This window comes from Capricornis sumatraensis, chromosome 22, assembly GCF_032405125.1.
Source record: "Capricornis sumatraensis isolate serow.1 chromosome 22, serow.2, whole genome shotgun sequence".
In the NCBI taxonomy this organism is placed as follows: domain Eukaryota; kingdom Metazoa; phylum Chordata; class Mammalia; order Artiodactyla; family Bovidae; genus Capricornis; species Capricornis sumatraensis.
The window spans coordinates 10,106,862-10,125,734 of record NC_091090.1 but is presented as its reverse complement, the minus strand read 5'-3'; the positions used below and the strand labels follow the sequence as shown (position 1 = coordinate 10,125,734).

At 36.9% G+C, this 18,873-nt stretch overlaps 1 protein-coding gene across 1 annotated transcript in view; it reads left to right on the top strand.

The window, feature by feature from the left end:
* The window catches only part of HCRTR2 (hypocretin receptor 2), a 132,621-nt gene extending 114,771 nt beyond the window's left edge, over positions 1-17,850 (top strand). The window contains exons 4-7 of the mRNA XM_068960949.1: positions 885-1,000; positions 10,853-11,073; positions 14,085-14,206; positions 17,621-17,850. Of these exons, the coding sequence (XP_068817050.1) occupies positions 885-1,000; positions 10,853-11,073; positions 14,085-14,206; positions 17,621-17,850 (689 nt within the window). The remainder of the gene's footprint in view (positions 1-884; positions 1,001-10,852; positions 11,074-14,084; positions 14,207-17,620) is intronic.
* The last annotated feature ends 1,023 nt before the right edge of the window (positions 17,851-18,873 follow it).

The window sequence follows — 18,873 nt, the reverse complement described above, 5'->3', positions numbered from 1 at the left end:
GAGAAATATCCTTTAAAGTATTTTAAAAGACAGCCATGGATATATTTTAAAAAAGCTAAAAATTAATATTAAGCCACAGTGTCGCTCAATTGATTGATTCCTTAATAAATGCCTTAATCTATGATACATATCACCTGTATACATAGAATTAATGATAAATAAGAAATTACTACAATCCTAGATGGGCTTATGCCTTATTGATAAGAAAATACCCACATTGGTTTGAAATCTAACTTTAAAGAATCCTAAAAATTTCATTTTTATTAAAAATACATGCATTAACACACAAGCACAACTTACTCAAATAAGCATTTTGTATATGTTCTAGGAAGTCAACAAAAAGAATTGTTATCAAATGTTTGCTGTTTTATTTTTTAAAAAAGCATTCCAAATTTGTATTTGCAGATACAACTGGGAATAATTTCCCAATTTTTAAGAAAGAAATTAAGAGGAATCAACTTAATTTACAGTCTCTTGCAGTTTTAACAAAAGCTTTGGCAATTAAATTTTGAATAATGTCCCTTCTTGTAAATCCAAATATAGGACAATCCAAATTATTTTATTAATAGCCAGATGTAATCAAGAGAAAAAAACAGGCTTTTAATAAATGAACACTTGGCCTTGGATAGACTGTGTAGCACAAACTAAAATAATGTTTAATTGCCTCTTCTGTCTGAGTAGATTAAATTACATTAAGACTTTGCATTTAGTACTTAAATGTAAGTAGCTGTTATTTTTAATCACTTTTCCCTTTGTGTATATATCATGACACTAAAATCATATAGAAGGTAAAGTGTATTTTAAAAGCAAAACATTGATAAATGTACCTTTAAAAAATCTATGAATTATAGCATAAGACTTTATTATTTTGACTTTCACTCCAGGTGAAATTTACCCCAAGATGTATCACATCTGTTTCTTCCTGGTTACGTACATGGCACCACTGTGTCTTATGGTGTTGGCCTATCTACAAATATTTCGTAAACTCTGGTGCAGACAAGTAAGTAATTTCAAATACTTTTCTTGTGTTTTCTTTACAGTCCTTGAAAACAAAATTTGAATGAATTGAACCAATATAATGTGTTTAGCAAAGGATTGTGTGTTCTTCTAATAACGTTTTCCACTAAATAATGAAGACCTAGTCAGGAAAATGGGCTTGCCTGCTGGCTCAAATGGTAAAGAATCTGCCTGCAATGCAGGAGACCCAAGTTCAGTCCCAGGTTGGGAAGATTCCCCTGGAGAAGGGGATGGCTACCCATTCAATATTCTTGCCTGGTCTAGGCATTTTGAAGAGTGATATTTAGGAAATATTATTTTATGAACTGCCTTAATGGTTAAATTTTAAACCTCTGTGATTAATTGACTTGATTTTTTGTCTAGGACTAACATTACACATTTTACTTTTTATGAGAAATAAACAAAAATTCCTTAAAAATTTCCTGAGACTGAAAGCAAATATTTATATAATGCATTTTTATTATGTGGGTAAATCTCCAACTTCAAAGATTTTATTTTGTTTAGAAGAATCAGGCAGAATTGAGAATTTTAGAAACTGTTTATAATGCTGATTTGAGAGTACTGAAATTTGTTATATAATTTTGCTCTGTATTCATTCACTCAGTTATTCATTCATCAAATGGTTGCATTTCTTTCACATGCATGCCTGATAAAAGTTCCAGTCTGTGACACTGATGAATTCATAGCCTAGAAGAAGGAAACAGTCAGTTGCAGGGTAAAAGTCACCTTAATAAGTATAAGCCACAGGAGATCAGAGGAAAGCTTAGTGGAGGCAGATCTAAGTCAGACCAGGTAACATTTAAGCTGAACTTTGATGAGTTGAAAGAAATCAAGGACCATATAGTGGTTCATAAAGGGACAGACAAAGGATATAACTGAGCTTCTTATACTTGCAAATTGTTTCTTAAAATGCCACATTTCTCAGAAATGTATCTGTCTCTTTTCCTAAATTTTGAGTTTGTGGAAAGCCATGTTCTTAGTCTGTTTGCTTTGACATATTTTATCCAACTGAAAGAATTTACTGGGCCACTTTCCTCATTAAAAAGATTTCATAAAACTCTTATTTGAGGGTAAATATGAGTCTTAATTTGGATCTGCTTCATCCTTTATTAGTCAAAGCAATTTTCACAATCATCTTTAATCCTTTCACAGGAGCAACAGCTGCATTTTTCAACCCTGTATGTCTCCAAATGTTTTCTTTTCTTCTAACTTTTTAAGTCAATTCTTTCCTGACCTTATAAATGCATTCTGTTCCCCAGCCTTTTCAATTAAAATAACAAATGTGTATCACTATAAGCCATGAATGGTGATTTTCCAGATCCTAGAGATAGTTTCCTCAACACTCTCCACCTGGCCGTGAAGTCAACTGCAAATATTTTAGTGTCTTTTCCTTTTGTACCCACTTTCTGGTAAGTGGTGTCAAACTGTTCCATTTTTGCTCAGTTATTCTGCTGTGAAAAAGCTCAGGGTATGTGGTTTGTAATAGCTTATCTCATTCATGTTCTGTATCAGGGGTGAGGATGACAGTGACTGTGCTCCCCTGGTCTTCTCGGTTCAGAACTTCATCCAAAGGAACAGCATTCCCCTGGGCGTGCCATTTTGAGATCCAGAGAAAGGGCAAGAGAGCTGGAAGAAACATGCAAATTCTTTGAAAATGTTTGCTCTGAACTGGCATATGCTAAGTCTCCTCACTTTTCATTGGCTCAGACAAGTCACGTGGTTAAGCTTAAATAAATGGAGATCTCCTTACAAGCTGTGTAAGTGAATGACCAGAGCTGATATAATACAGAAAATAAAAACGCAGACTGAAGGTCCAGACTGCATGAGTTTAAATCCTAACCCTTCAGTTTAGTACACGCATGAATTCTGTCAATTACTTAAATTTCTCTGCCAAGTGGGATGCGTAGCATCTAGCTCACAGAGTCAGTACACTTAGATGGATCAATTCAGGTGCCTCAAGCATGAAAATTGCTCGTTAAATAAAATATCTTCATAGTATATGCTGTTATTTGGCCTTTCAACTCATTGTGCTTATATTTCTAAAATAACACGCATGTTTTGAATTGATGTTTGTGACTGCTTTCTTAGATAGACCTCTTTCATAGCACTTTTAAGTAGCATGATAATGATTTTTTGTCTGTCTGTTCTAATCTACTAAGACAGAGAGTGTACAGACTAGTTTTCATCTGTAGCCCTACAACTAGAACCTGCTTAGCACATTCCAGTTGCTCAATAAATACTTTATAAGAAAAAAGTTAGTGGAAGAATGAGGGAAAGTGCTGGGAGAGTCTTGATAGATGAGCAAAGAAGGGAATCCATTGTTCAGTCACTGAGAACAAAGTTCACAGAAAAATTAGAAAACGCATTGGTGAGCATGTAGGCATAAAAATATTGTAGATTTAGGTTGACATTTTAACGAGAAATATTCCCAGTATTAAGTGCATCCCTACTTTCATATTTTTACTTGTTAGTATGCATTAAATATAATAGATGCTTATATTGGTTTATTTATTTATTTACAGAATGACACAACTTCCAAATTTCTTGCATGTACATGAATCACAACTTCCAAATTTCTTGTATGTCCATGAATTTGTTTTGGTCATCATCTTCCCAACTCTTAACATGTTAGCTTACACAAAAAAGTATTCAAAAATACTTATTTTTGAATGCTTATTAAATAATTATATAACTGACAAATCCCAACCAATTTACCTCTTCATTATAGTTCTTCTCCATTTCTCAAACTCTAAAGTAAGTTCAAAATTATATTGCAGATTTAGAAAAAGTCCATTTTTTTTAATGAATCGTCCTATTTAATACAAGCCACATGATCCAGAAGATTTGCAATAAAATGCTTGGGCTGTGAAACTAGCAACATTTACAAACAGATTGCAGTGGAAAACAACAAGTTCATCTGAGTTCACGTTAGCAATAATGGTAAAGTAAATTAACCTCAGGTGGTGATTATGTAGAATTCTTCTTGAGCAACTCTCAAATTCCAACTGTGAGTGTCTATAAACAGAGTTCCAAGGCATTATATGTGCCATAGGCCACATCAAGTGAACCATCAAACATGGGTCCTGTCCTATGTGCTCAAAATTATAGAGATGTATGGAATCTGTTACATTCTTTGAAATTTCTAAGTGTTAGTTTATTAGGGAACAAAGTGTTTGTCCTTGTCTGACCTTCTCAATGATTTTAAACCTCATTAAAATGACTCTCCAATGCTTTGCTCTAAACAAGGTTTAAATATTCTTTTGGACAATGTGACTCAGAGAATTCAGTTAGTTTAGAAATTCTACAGACTCTAGAACTCCTCTTTCTAAGACTCACTAAATCTTCACTCTTATGCATCTGGCAACATGTTTTCAGTTCTAGCTCTTATATAATTCAGCACTTCAGTCTTATGTAAACTCATGCCAATTCATCCCACACATATTTATTGACACCCTACCATGTATCTGGGACTGCATGAGCAACTAGGAATGAACTGTGCTGATACTTGGGTCTGGAACTGAATTTCCATGGGCCTTCCCTGATGACTAATTGGGTAGAGAATCTGGGAGACACTGTAGATGTGAATTTGATCCGTGGATTGGGAAGAACCCCTGGAAAAGGGAATGGCAACCCACTCCAGTATATTTGCCTGGGAAATCCCATGGAGACAGGAAGCTGGCTGGCTCCTCCATGGGTCCAGAAACAGACATGACTAAGCAGCTAACTCAAGGATTAAAATTTTGAAAGAATTACTCGTTCCAATTCTTATCACATTCTCTTCTGCTACCTTTTATTCTTCAACATTCTTCAAAAAGAACTTAAAATAATTAATATTAGATGATAATGAGTCAGTCTAGCGTGAGGAAATAAACAGCAAATGGTAACCACAGAGGCAGAATCAAATGCCAGTAACTTAAGTTCACACAGAGATAAAAATAAGTATGCATGTAAATATAGAAGAGAGTATAAACATATTTTTGTTTGAAAGTATTTTCTTCTCCTATTGGGCTTGAGATAACATTGTAAAGCAATAATTATAAAACTGTGAATCTTTAGCTTATCATGTATGAAGATGCAATTCAAATGAAGGAGGGAATGAAGCTATATTGGAACAAAGTGTTTGTATACTATTGCAATTAGCTTGACATTAATCCAGACAGATTGTTTAAGTTGTCAATTGTACTTCTCAGGGCAACCACTAAAAAATAACTCAAAAAGAATATAGTGCAAGAAGCAACAGAATAAAAAATTGTACTAGAAAATATCTGTTTAACAGAAGATGAAGAAGTAATAGAGGGATAGAGGAAAAATAGACACTTTTATATATATATAAATGGAAACAAAAAGCAAAAGGATAGATGTAAATTATACCTTCTCAATAGTTACATTAAATGTAAATGAATGAAGTTGTTTAGAGATTGGTAGAACAGATAAACAAACAAGGTGACTCAGCTGTATGCGGTCTACGAAAGATGCAAATAGACTGAAAGTAAAATAGGGATTAAAGGGGTGCTACACAAGCAGTATGTGGCACTGCTTGGGCTACACCGCCAGGTGGCACTAGTGGTAAAAAAAAAACCCGCCTGCCAGAGCAGGAGACTTAAAGGGGGTGGGCTAGATCCCTGCATGGGGAAGGTCCCGTGCAGGAGGATATGGCGACCCATCCCAGTATTCTTGCCTGAAGAATCCCAGCCTGGTGGGCTACAGTCCATGGGGTCACAAGAGTCAGACATAACTGAAGCGACTTAGCATGCATGCAAACACTAACCAAAGGAAAGCTGAAGTAGCTGCACTAATATTAAACAAAAGAAGCCAGTAAAGAAGGATATTTCATAATGATAACTCATTCAATTAAGAAATTCTAAATCTATATGCATTTAACAACGGAAGCCCGCAATACATGAAGCAAGAGCTAGCAGAATTAGGGACATAAGCAGACAATTCAATAATAATCATAGAAAACTTCAACTCTTCAACTCAGTCATGGATAGAAAAACCAGGCAGAAAGCTAATAACGACGTAGAAGACTCGAACAAAACTATCCGTCAACTAGACCTAGCATATCTACAGGATTACTTCTTCGAAAGTCCAGAACACACATTCAAGTGCACACGGGAGAGTCTCCAGGCTCGATCATAGCATAGGCTATAAAGCAAGCTTCAACACATTTTATGCGATTGAAATAGTAAAAAAGTACATTATCCTACTTCAGTGAGACAAAGAAAATGCTTCTGATCCTGACCATAAGAACTTAGCATGTGCATTTAAATACTAAAAGAGAAGAACCAAGGTAAAAAAATAAATAAGCTGTCACAAAGGAGTCATAAAGTTAAGATTGCTATTATTTTGAATAGATTTATTGCATTAAGTTTATACATCAATTGGGAGAAATTGATATATTAACAATATTAAGTCTGCTGATGTGTGAATGTGGTACATCTCTTCATTTATTTAGGTCTTCTTTAATAGCCCTTAGAAATTTTCATAATTTTATCTGTACATATTTTGTCCACATTTTTGCTAAATGTACTTCTAGAATACATGTTTTGCTATTGAAACTTGTGTTGTTTTTCATTTAAACTTCAAATCATTTATCACTAGTGTATAGAAATATAGCGAATTTGGACTGATTTAGGGTCCTGCGTATTGCTAAATTCATGATTTTAGTTCCAGTGGCATTCTTATAAATCCTTTAAGGCTTTCTTTGTAAGCAATGATATGTTCTCAGTAGAATCATTTTACATACCTTTTATCTATTTAAATTGTCTTCTTCTACTGGCTAGGATCTCCAGTACAATGTTGAGTAGATGTGTGAGAGAAACCTTTGTTGGCTTGTTCCCAGTCTTGGAGGAAATTGTTATCATCGGCACCCCACTCCAGTACTCTTGCCTGGAAAATCCCATGGACAGAGGAGCCTGGTAGGCTGTGGTCCATGGGGTCGCAAAGAGTCGGACATGACTGAGCGACTTCACTTTCACTTTTCACTTTCATGCATTGGAGAAGGAAATGGTAACACACTCCAGTGTTCTTGCCTGGAGAATCCCAGGGACAGGGGAGGCTGGTGGGCTGCCGTCTCTGGGGTCACACAGAGTCGGACATGACTGAAGTGACTTAGCAGCAGTAGCAGCACTAAGTTGGATGATAGCCCAAAAACTTTTCATAGATGCCCTTTGTCAAGTTGAGAAAGATTCTATTACTAGTTTACATTAAAGTTATTGAACTTTTCAAATGTTTTTCCTTTCTTTAAAGAGATGTTCATTGTTTTTTCTACAAATATGATAAATTACATTGATTGATTTTTTACATGTTAAACCCATACTGTATTATCAGAATAAATTTGATTGCTTTATTGAGTCAAATCTATTATATTTTTGTATATTGTTGGATTTGGTTTAACAATATATATTTTGGGGAAGTTTTCCTCTCCCTTCATGTGAAATATTTGGTCAGTGGTTTTCCTTTGTTCTCATAGTATTGATTATCAGGGTAACTATCCTCATTAAAATTTATTAAAATATTATCTTTTCTTTGAATTTCAGAAAGAGTCTAAATAAGACAGAAATTATTCTTTATGATTTGATTGCATATAACATCAATGAGGCTATCTGAGCCTGCAGTTTTTGTTTGTTGGTTTGCTTTGTTGTATCAGGGTTTATAAAGACAAACCGGTGTCAGTTTAATTATCTTTTCTTTCATTGTATTTATTCATTCCATATAAGTTCACTGTTCACGATATTCTTTTATGCCCTTTCTAGTGTTTGCAGCATGTTTGCTTATCCTGGCCACAAACACTTCTTTAGACAGGGCAGGTTTCAAGGGCCATCATTTACGTGATACTTTCATTTGCTAACTGTGTTAATACCTGTTCCAGGATGTATTTTCACATCAAAGGTGATTATAAAGTTTAATTGTAATAGCAGAATAAACGCAGTGTGTGTGTGGGTTTGGGTATGTGTGCTGTATGTGTGCACTGTGTGTGCATGTGTGTATAACGTTATGTATTGTGCTTGTATGGTATGTGTGTGTGTGCTTTCCACAGTCAGCGATTGTTTAGCTCTTGCTGAGATGGCAAGGAAAAGACCTTCCCCTGTGGACAAATGGCCTGAGTCTCTCAAAATCCCTTTTGTATGACTATTATTGCTTTCATGTAACTAAAAATTAAAGTGTGTGCTCAGTCATGTCTGACTGTTTGCGATCTCATGGACTGTGGTGCACCAGGCTCCTCTGTCCATGGGTTGGGTTGCCATTTCCTTCTCCAGGGGATCTTCCTGACCCAGGGATCAAATCTCCATCAACTGCATTGGAGGCATATTCTTTTACTCCTGAGCCACCTGGGAAGCCCCTTTATATAACTAAGCATGTATTTTTTAAAAATTGTTAACTTTCATATCAGATTGTGTTGAAGTTTATAGATGGAAATAGTACATCACAATGGGAAAAGATGAACTTTCCAATAAGACACATCTGTGTCCATATTCTGGCTTGTCACTTATTGAAGATATAGACTGGATATTTTACTTAATCTTTCTCAAAACTGCTTGACAATCTGTAAAATGGGTTTACAATAACTGTTTTTTTAAAAGAAAGCGTTAATAATTACTCAAGATTTTGCATCATTCCTGGTGCTCAGCTAATAGCAACAATTTCTATTGCTACTGTACTGACTTTCTCTCAACATAGACGAATTATCAGTGGGGACTACTGTATGTCTTCTCATAATATGTGCAGAATTGGCATCTCCTATCTGTATTTAGATTATCATGTAAGAGAGGACATCATTACTACATTTTTATGATTGCAGGCACCATAGTCATGCTCACTGTGGTATAGTTTCTCTTTATGGCAATTTTTCCTGATAGTTCCAGAAGTCATCAGATGCAGGATATTGATTCTTTTTCCCTCAGGGGAGCACTGAATAATAGATTGCTTCAGTTTAAATGCTCTTAAAGATTGTTTAGGAAAGAGTTCAAGACAATTTAGCAGACATTAATAGGGTTACTCATGCTACAGGTCTTCTGGGAATTTCCAACATCCATTGCAAGTTCTCAATTATTTTTAAAAATGACTGCTTAAAAAAAGACCCACAGAGGAGGAAGGATTCTCAGTCAATAGATAAGAAGATTGAGTGGTGCCACCTTGATGTGAAAGGTCAGCCTACACGGCAGAACATAGAGAATCCAAAGATAAATCATTCGTCAAATCTTTTTCAATTTAAAGGCAGGTTTTCTTTATTTTCATTTGCTCCCTTTTGAGAGGGAATAGTCATGTTCAAAAGAAGCATCATATCAATTCATTTCTGTGGAAATCAAAGTAAAATTCTGTTCTCAAATTAAAGATTCTCTAACAGACTTGGATCTTATGATGGATAAAGCAACAGAATCCATCCAACATCCATTGTGAGAGACCATAGGGACACGTTGGTCTGTTCTGGCTTTCGGTGCAGAGATAAAAGCAACAGCTGAATAATCTTAATAGGACTAGGATGTTCTTAGGGTGTGCTTGTTGGCACATTTTCCTTTTTAAAAATTACACATACTGAATTTTATTGTTTTGCTCACTAAACCCTATCAATCTTCATGAGCTTATAATTAAGACAATATTTGGAGGGAGTCCCTGCTATTATCAAATAACTTTGAAAAGAAATGGAAAAGTACAAGTTGTGTAACTGATGTTACAAATTCCAGCTATTAGAAATGACCATGGAAGGGATTTTCAAGGTTTTTATGTGAATTTTAAAGGATCTGGCCACAAAGTTGACTCCAAGAAATTTTATAAGAACAAATAATAAGCAACAGAGACTATTTTGTTTTGTTTTTATTCCTTTTATTTAAGGGTTTACTTTAAACCCGAGAAGCAGAAAACCTAACAAAAGTCCCAACTCACCATCTGCCAGCAGGTGGCAGTGTTGATGCATGAAAAGCCATGCAGGTTACTTTGAAATCACCTGCTTAGGTGCTCAGTCTGTTTCAACTCCAGGTATCCGAGCTGAATCAGAATTCCTAATAGGTGCTCTGCTTCCCCAGTTTTCATTTCTCTCTCTTTTAAATCAAGAATTTTTTTCTTAAAGAGTAGTTATAAAGTCACAGAAAATTTGAGTGGAAGTGATAGAGTTTTCCCCTCTCTGCCTCCCTCCATTCATGAGTAGCCCCCCATTATCAACATCCTCCAGCAGCGTGATACATTTGTTAAAACTGATGAACCTGCATCTACCCATCATGGTCACAGTTTCTCTTATGATTCACTTTTGATGTACATTCTATGTGCTTAGATGGTATATTCAGACACAATGTATAATGTGTGAGGAAATGTATCCATCATACAGAGTATATCCCCTGCCCTGAAATCCTCTGTGCTATGCTAATTCATCCATCTCCCCTTACCCCGGGCAACCACTAATCATTCTAGTCTCCATATGTTCACCTTTTTCAGGATATCATATATTTGGAACCCTGCAACAGTAACCTTCTTAGAGTGGCTCCTTTCGCTTAGTAGTATGCATCTAAGGTCCCTCTCTATTTTTTTCATGGCTTGATAACTCATTTCCTTTTAGTACTGAAAATTATTCCTTTGTGGGGACAACTTCTCTTTTCATAAAGAGATATATTCCATTTGCAGTTCTATTTAGACCTTGACAAAATTGTGATATTGCAACTGTTTTGTTTCCACCCAGACTCCTATTTGGCACTTGACGGTTTTACTCCAGAACACACTCCACTCAGCAAACCTCCCAGACCACAGGTGTCTGGGATACTCTCCTTACTATGTCTTCCAATTACTCCTCCGAAGTGGAACTTTCCTAAATCAGATAGCAATAAAGGATCTGCACTCCTTTCAGATTCCTGGAACATCTTCTGTCGTCCAGAGAAAATGGAAGGCCCTGCAGCCTCTTTCACAGCCTCGGGGGCCGGGACAGCAGACCAAATCCAGGATTAGCGCCGTGGCCGCTGAAATAAAGCAGATCCGAGCCAGACGGAAAACAGCCCGGATGTTGATGGTTGTGCTCTTGGTGTTTGCAATTTGCTATCTCCCAATTAGCATCCTCAATGTGCTAAAGAGGTAAAGCTACTTATTATTTGAAAATGAAGAGATCTGCCATTTCTCTTGGTTCTTAATTAAGGACTTTTATTTATTTATTTATTTTAAGCCAAAGAAAAATTCTAAGCTCTCTGCCCAGCTAGCTTGTCAGGCCAGATAACTCAATGTGTTGTTGTTACCAGCAGGTAAGAACACACAGCTTTTTAGAGTGCTGGGACTTTCAATGCTCTTATCCATGCTAATTCTCTATTGAATGACAGACAGAAAACAGATGTTCCCCCTGACCTCTTCAAGTTAATTGCTAAATCTCAGATGCAGAAAAAAATTTCTAATGCAAAAAACTCATTTACAGCTTGGAGCTCTTTTTTGATCAGAACAAATGGGTTTTCCAACTTTGTTTTCAAAGACATAGGGAATGGTGACAGAATTTTATCTAAGTGACAAAAAGATAAGAATTGTGTTAGCGTTCTAATTATACTTAAAAGTGCATTTATGAGCACACACACACATGCAAATGGAATCACAGCACATACTGTGTTTTGAATGCTTAAACAGAAAGAAAGAAAATCCATTTTTCTAAAGTCATCAAATCAAGTTTAGGATAAATAGGTGAATAGTGTTAATAACCAAAATCAACACAAAGCTTTTCAGTGAGAGAAGTTACGTTCCTGTAACCCTGCAGATACACTTTTAAGTTAAAATGGTTGGCCGACATGATCAGCTGATATGGGGCAGTGGTACCCAGAAATCTTCAACCACCTTTATTGCAAATTATCTTAATAGTTGCACAGAGGCTGGTCCCAAGGTAATATTGGTTCTGTTTATCAGAGGACTCTAACTAAAACTAGGATTGCACCTCTGATTTTCCCCTGATTCAGAGTCAATATCCTATTCCTCACAGCTGGGGCCTCTGGAGAGAGGCAGCTTTGGCTGGAATCGCACAGTCTGAAGATGGTATAACCAGCTGCAAAGGTTTGCCATTCTCTTTGGGGCTTTGTCTTTGATTGCTTAATGACTTTTTTCCTTTACTTTTTTTAAAAATAAATTTTACTTAAGTAATGTTGCTTTACAAAGCTGTGTTAGTTTCGGCTGCACAGCGAAGTGATTCAGTTATACATATATATATATATTCTTGATGACTTTATCAATAGTAAAGAAAGAGAAAATGAACTTTTCAGCAATGCTGTTTAGTACAGGCACAGCCTTAAAGGTATAAGATCTGTGGCAGGTTTGGTCCTTGAGCTATACACCAGCTCACAAGAAAAGGGAAGCTTCTTTGCCCTCCACATATATATGTGTGTGTGTATATATATAGATAGATAGATATTTTTAATTCCCTTCTTAATTTTCCTGCCCATAAAAATCATGTACAAACGTGTTCTAGTCTGATGCAAAATGGTGTTTTCTGTTCCTAAGAACCTTAAACATACTGGATAGGTTTTCTCTCTCTCTCTCTCTTTTTTTTTTTTTTTGTACTTTTATTTTAGTCTGTCTAAAGTCAGTGAAAATTGGATTTACTGCTCTCTCAAAGACACACTTGGATTTCCTGCATCTCAGCCCTAGTTGAGGGCTAGTTCCAAATACCTACTTGTCCTTAATATTTCTATTCTTCTGACTTACAAACCTTCCTTTCCAAGGAAAATAAATGGCTTTCTAAGGAGAAAACCCATGTTAAATTTAAAATAGTTTCTGTTTTTTGAGTCTTCTGGTCTCTGTCACAAAATAAAAATTTCGAAATAACCTTTAAAGATGTTTTTCTCCCTACCACACACATTTTCTTCAAATACTTGTCTCTGCTTACCCTCTCATTTTATACTCTTGTTTTCTTTCTCTTACAATAAAATCCTTAATTCTTTTATTTAGAAGTCAGCTTTTCTGGCTAGTCAAAACCAACATCTTTAAAGCAAGTCTGGTTTGTATATTATTTCAAAGATATATTGTGATAGAGAGTCATAGCGTGTTAATTCCATTTACCCACATTGTCTCACTATATATTATATTTTTGTAAGACTAGAGTACTGCATAGAACATCATGTTATTCCAACAATGCATTTCTATCATATGCACAAAATCCACAATCAGTGATGAACCCTCTGTCAAGAAATGCATGATAATCTTCAGCCTACAAATTCATCAAGTAGTTACAGGTTACCTGCTGTTGTCTAGCGAATAGAATTTAATAGCTGAGATATTTCAAAGTGTAGAACAAATCTTAAAAATGACCTTTAAGGATATAGCAATCACATATTTGTTAGAGTTTAAAATAACGAATAAAAATATTAAAACTTAAAAATTTTAAGAAATTACCAGAATTTTGCCAACTGAAAACTAGTTTTCCTCTGCATATTGAAAAAAAAAAAAAATCCTAGAAGCCCAATTTCAGCAAAGCGGTAAGACTGAAGTTGAAGAAATGTAATACTCTGACCAACGCACAAATGAAAGTAGGAAGCAGTACATGCAGCAGCAGTTTAGGAGTGCTACATATACACATTGCTATATTTAAAACAGACAACCAACAGGGACCTACTGTATAGCACAGGGAACTCTGCTCAATATTCTGTAAAAAGAAGAAATGCATGTGTATGTACAAGTGGATCACTTTGCTGTCCTCCTGAAATGAGCACATTGTTAATTTTATACTCCAATTTAAAATAAAGGCTAAATAAAATGAAATGGAATATTCACAAACACTGCTCCCCTGCGTGTAGACACAACGCGGAAGAAGGGAGACAGATACATAGCCAACCTCTGTTTTGTTACTGCACTCATCCTTCACAAGGGAGAAAGCCCCTTCTCTGACCTGAGCTGGCTCTTGATTCATTACAATGCTAACTGTGCCCTTAGGTGCCCTTCAGGGACTGAGGTTCTTCTGGCCCCACTGTGGTATCCTAAGCCTGTCAGTGGTCCGTCCTGCAGGGCAGCACTGGAGCCAGGTGGCTGCGACCTAGGCCTTTGTTGACCCCTGACTTTGCTTATGTAAAGGAACTTTCCAGAACCTCACTGACTTCCTGTTACTGTGTCTTTTCCTGCAGAGTGTTTGGGATGTTTACCCACACGGAAGACAGAGAGACTGTATATGCCTGGTTTACATTTGCACACTGGCTTGTATATGCCAACAGTGCTGCGAACCCAATTATTTATAATTTTCTCAGTGGTGAGTTTTCACCTGTTTCTTCTCTACAAACTACAGCCCAGGGCAAGGGATGGATGACCAGAAGGTGTGAACACGCTTGAACTGCAGGAAGAGCTTAGTTGCAATATAATGAGGATTTTTTTTTTTTTTCTGATCTGACTGGTCTTTAGTTTTTCTTCCCTTATGAGAAGGAATATTTGTTACCTAACAATCAGAGAAAATTACCTAAGTAACTTTTTTCCATTAAACTTAGAAGCAAAGTTGAAATAGGAGAGTGAAATTGTGAGAACTGGATAAGAATCTTGCTTGTCATATAGTAAACTTATGATTTACAAAGATGTGAAGTCATTTTATCTGAAAATAAAACAGCCTTGCTTATATCATTTCCTTTGCCAATATTTATAGCCTAATTGAGATGGAGTTGGAACCTTTGTATTCTTAGGTACTTCTCTGTATTTGCATTTCTCTTGTGGGTAATTAATATATATCTCTTGGGCTTATCTCAAGATTTCTCACTGACCCAAGAAATTATATTCCTCCTAAATAACACTGAATTAAACAGACTACACCCACATAGCTCTGCAACTGATTCCACCCATCTCTGTTTATGGAATCAACATAATTATAAAAATCATTTAGCTAAATACTTTTTAATGGTATAGCCACTTTTAAAAATCGTATTTGTTTATTTATTTGGCCTCACCATGTGACATACGGGATCTTAGGGGCCTCACCAGGGATTAGACCCATGACCCCTGCATTGAGAGCCACCAGCAAAGTCCTCCTCAAAAGACAAACGAACAGTCAATTAGGCTTTTTTTAAATAACTTTTTCTTCGGTCATGGCACGTACCCTCTACATGGCTGTCCAGATGGCGCAGTGGTAAAGATCCGCCTGCCAACGCAGGAGACGTGGGTTTGATCCTTGGGTCGGGGGATCCCCAGGAGAGGGAAATGGCAACCCCACTTCACTATTCTTGCCTGGGAAGTTCCATGGACAGAGGAGCCTGGAGGGTGTGGTCCATGGGGTCACAAAGAGTCAGGCACCACAGAGCAGCTGAGCACGCATGCACCTTCTATGCCTCTGCTTTATTTCATCTTTCAGCGAATCAGATGGTGTATATGTGAAGGGTGTTCTGTATTCATTTCACCCTTTTCAAGCCTCCCTCTGCTCACTCAACTCCAGTCTCCAAAATAAAGACTACATTCAGACTGGGATAGACAGAGCCCACTGCTCATGTGCTGTTTGAAAGGAGGAGAGGCGTGTAGAGCTAGGACTTATAAAGAATCTCTGGGCTTAGGAGCGCCTAAAGCCCTGAGCTTGCACTAAGCAGGGGAAATCTGTTAGAGCATAAGAGAGAGAAGTGTCTGAAGTAGAAGCCAGTGAACCAAGTCAAAGTGCCGTAACGGAGTTAAGAGTGATGCAAGGAGGTCACTGGGCACTGATTGTAATCACTCAATAACCCAGGTAGGTAATCGAAGCTCAGACACAAGAAATGGTGATTTCCAATGCTGTCATTTACTCTTAGAGACTTGAAAGGTCACTGTTTCATGGTTATCCTTCTTCAGTGTGACATCAATAATTTAAAGATAAGGAAAAGCTTCTAGAGTTTTTCATGTTTCATTCAGTTTTTTTGTCCTGCCTTTCACAGATTACAGGACTTTCCTGGTGGCTCAGACGGTAAAGCGTCTGCCTCCACTGCAGGAGACCTGGGTTCAATCCCTGGGTCGGGAAGATCCCCTGGAGAAGGAAATGGCAATCCACTCCAGTGTTCTTGCCTGGAAAATCTCATGGACAAAGGAGCCTGGCAGGCTACAGTCCATGGGGTCTCAAAGAATTGGACACGACTGAGCGACTTCACTTTCACTTTCTTTCACACAGATTACAAAAAGAAACTTTCTAGATAGTTTAAGGTATTTTTCCAGATACTTTGCTGAACTGATTGTGTCAGTAGAACAATTTCTTCACAGTACAATGCAGGGGTGATTTCTGCAAACTGTGGGCCATTTACAGCATAGGTTTCATCAGTTTTGAAATTGTTAGATATCTCTGGGCACCCTTCTGCTGGTACTCAACTATACTATAGCAATCTAGTGAAAAATAACCCACATTCACAAATATATGTAGTTTGCCTATAAAAACATTAAACAAACTTCAAACATTGAGCATGTAAAACAGTCTCACTATTTTATGGAAATGTTTCATCATTTCAACAATGTACTAAGCATGATTTAATTCTTTATTATGACTAATATTCCATTGAATATATGTATGTTTGCAGCAACACGAATGGACTTAGAAATTATCATACTAAGACAGAGAAGGACAAATATCATGATATCAATTACATGTGGAATCTTAAAAAATATATACAAATGAATATATTTATATAACAGTAATAGACCCACAGACATAGAAAACAAAGTTATGGTACCAAAGGGAAAAGTGAGGGGAAATGGGAGGGATAAATTAGGAGTTTGGGATTAAAGTATACACACTATTATTTATAAATATATATATATATGTATGTGTGTGTAGCTGCTACTGCTGCTACTGCTAAGTCGCTTCAGTCATGTCCGACTCTGTGCGACCCCAGAGACGGCAGCCCGCGAGGCTCCCCTGTCCCTGGGATTCTCCAGGCAAGAACACTGGAGTGGGTTGCCATTTCCTTCTCCAATGTATGAAAGTGAAAGGTGAAAGTGAAGTCGCTCAGTCGTGTCTGACTCTCAGTGATCCCATAGACTGCAGCCCACCAGGCTCCTCCAACCATGGGATTTGCCAGGCAAGAGTACTGGAGCGGGGTGCCATTGTATATATATATATACAAGGTCTTCCATATATATATATATACAAAGTCTTCCCTTGTGGCTCAGACAGTAAAGAATCTGCCTACATTGCAGGAGATCCAGTCTCAATCCCTGGATTTGGAAGATCCCCTGGCAAAGGGCAAGGCAACCCACTCCAGTATTCTTGCCTGGAGAATTACATGGACAGAGGAGCCTGGTGGACTATAGTCCATGGGGTCGCAGAGTCAGACATGACTGGGTGACTAACACTTTCACTTTCAAATATAAAAATAGATAAAGAACACGGACCTACCACGTAGCACAGGGAACTATACTCGATTATTTTCTAACAACATATAAGGGAATCTGAGATATTATAACTGAATGACTGTGCTGTACATCCAAGACTAACATGATATTGTAAATCAAAGATACTTCAATTTAAAAATAAATGATTTTTTAACAAAGATTGCACAAAGCTTCCAAAAAAGAAATTTCCTTTTTCTATCTTTCCCCCCACCATTATCAAATGTTGCACCCGCATGTAGATTTGGCTCCAGGAAGTCACTCATTTGTACCCTATTCGAGATTGGTTAAAACATACTGACTGCAAAATTCTTTTCTCCTTTCATTCTCCCTGGTCATCCAGGAAAGTTTCGAGAGGAATTTAAAGCCGCATTTTCTTGCTGTTGCCTTGGGGTTCATCACCGCCAGGAGGACCGGCTGGCCAGGGGACGGACGAGCACGGAGAGCCGCAAGTCCCTGACCACGCAGATCAGCAACTTTGATAACGTGTCGAAACTGTCTGAGCAGGTGGTTCTCACGAGTATCAGCACCCTCCCAGCGGCCAACGGCGCCGGGCCCCTCCAGAACTGGTAGGAGGCTGACGCCTAGGAGAAGGATGTCTGAGGACCACTCTTCTTTTTTTAAACCTCTGTACACAGAAACTTTGTTATGCTACTGATCTGAAGCGAGAACTACTGTGTGGACCGCTCCCCCTTTTTCTTTTTTTAAGGGAAAATGATCTCTTGCTCTTTGGAAATAAAGTCAGTTTAAAATCATTTCTCAACTTTTGATTGAAATATGTTAGAAGTCGAACATTTCACTGGATTTATTTTCAGGCTGTTTCACTTTTATCTTCACGTACCAGGATTAGTGTCAATTAAACATGTGAAAATTTCCAATGCGAATTGTTATTTGAATCTACCTTCAAATTGTTGGGTAAAAGTCTCCCAAACTTATCTTTTGATTTTCTTTTGGTTACTAAAAGAAGTAGAAGTTACTAGCTCTGGATTAACAAGAGATATGTTAGTTGACTTTATAGCTTTAAAAAATTACTAAAGAGAAGTGCCATTATGATGTGATATCTGAGAGTATATTTATATACAAAATAGCATATTATATTAGATAACTCAAAATCTATATTTTAAAACTAAATATGTAGGCTATTCAACTTTATTTTCCATTAACTGTATAACTCAGTTACACAGTTTTCTTGGGTTTGTAATCTTACCATGACTAGTATTTCTCATTTAATGAATAGCCAGGAAGGCTCTGTATTCATACAAAAATTTTGGAGTACTATAAATCTGCAATTTCCGTCTCTAAGGAAAGATTTTAACATTGAAGAATAAGATACAACATAATCACATGCTTCTAACCAGTAAAAATGACATAATTGGTCTTACTAGGAGAAATTAAGAATGCAATTTACAAAGAAAAGTAGTAGTATAATACCCAATCACTCTGGGTCCCATATTGGACAGGTTAATGTCATGGAGAGTTGATGGTAATTATTTGTATTTATTTATGTTTTATAAACATTTATCAGGTCTTCTCCAGTGGCTCAGCAGTTTAAAAAAAAAAATCCACCTGAAATGAAGGAGCTGCAGGAGATGTGGG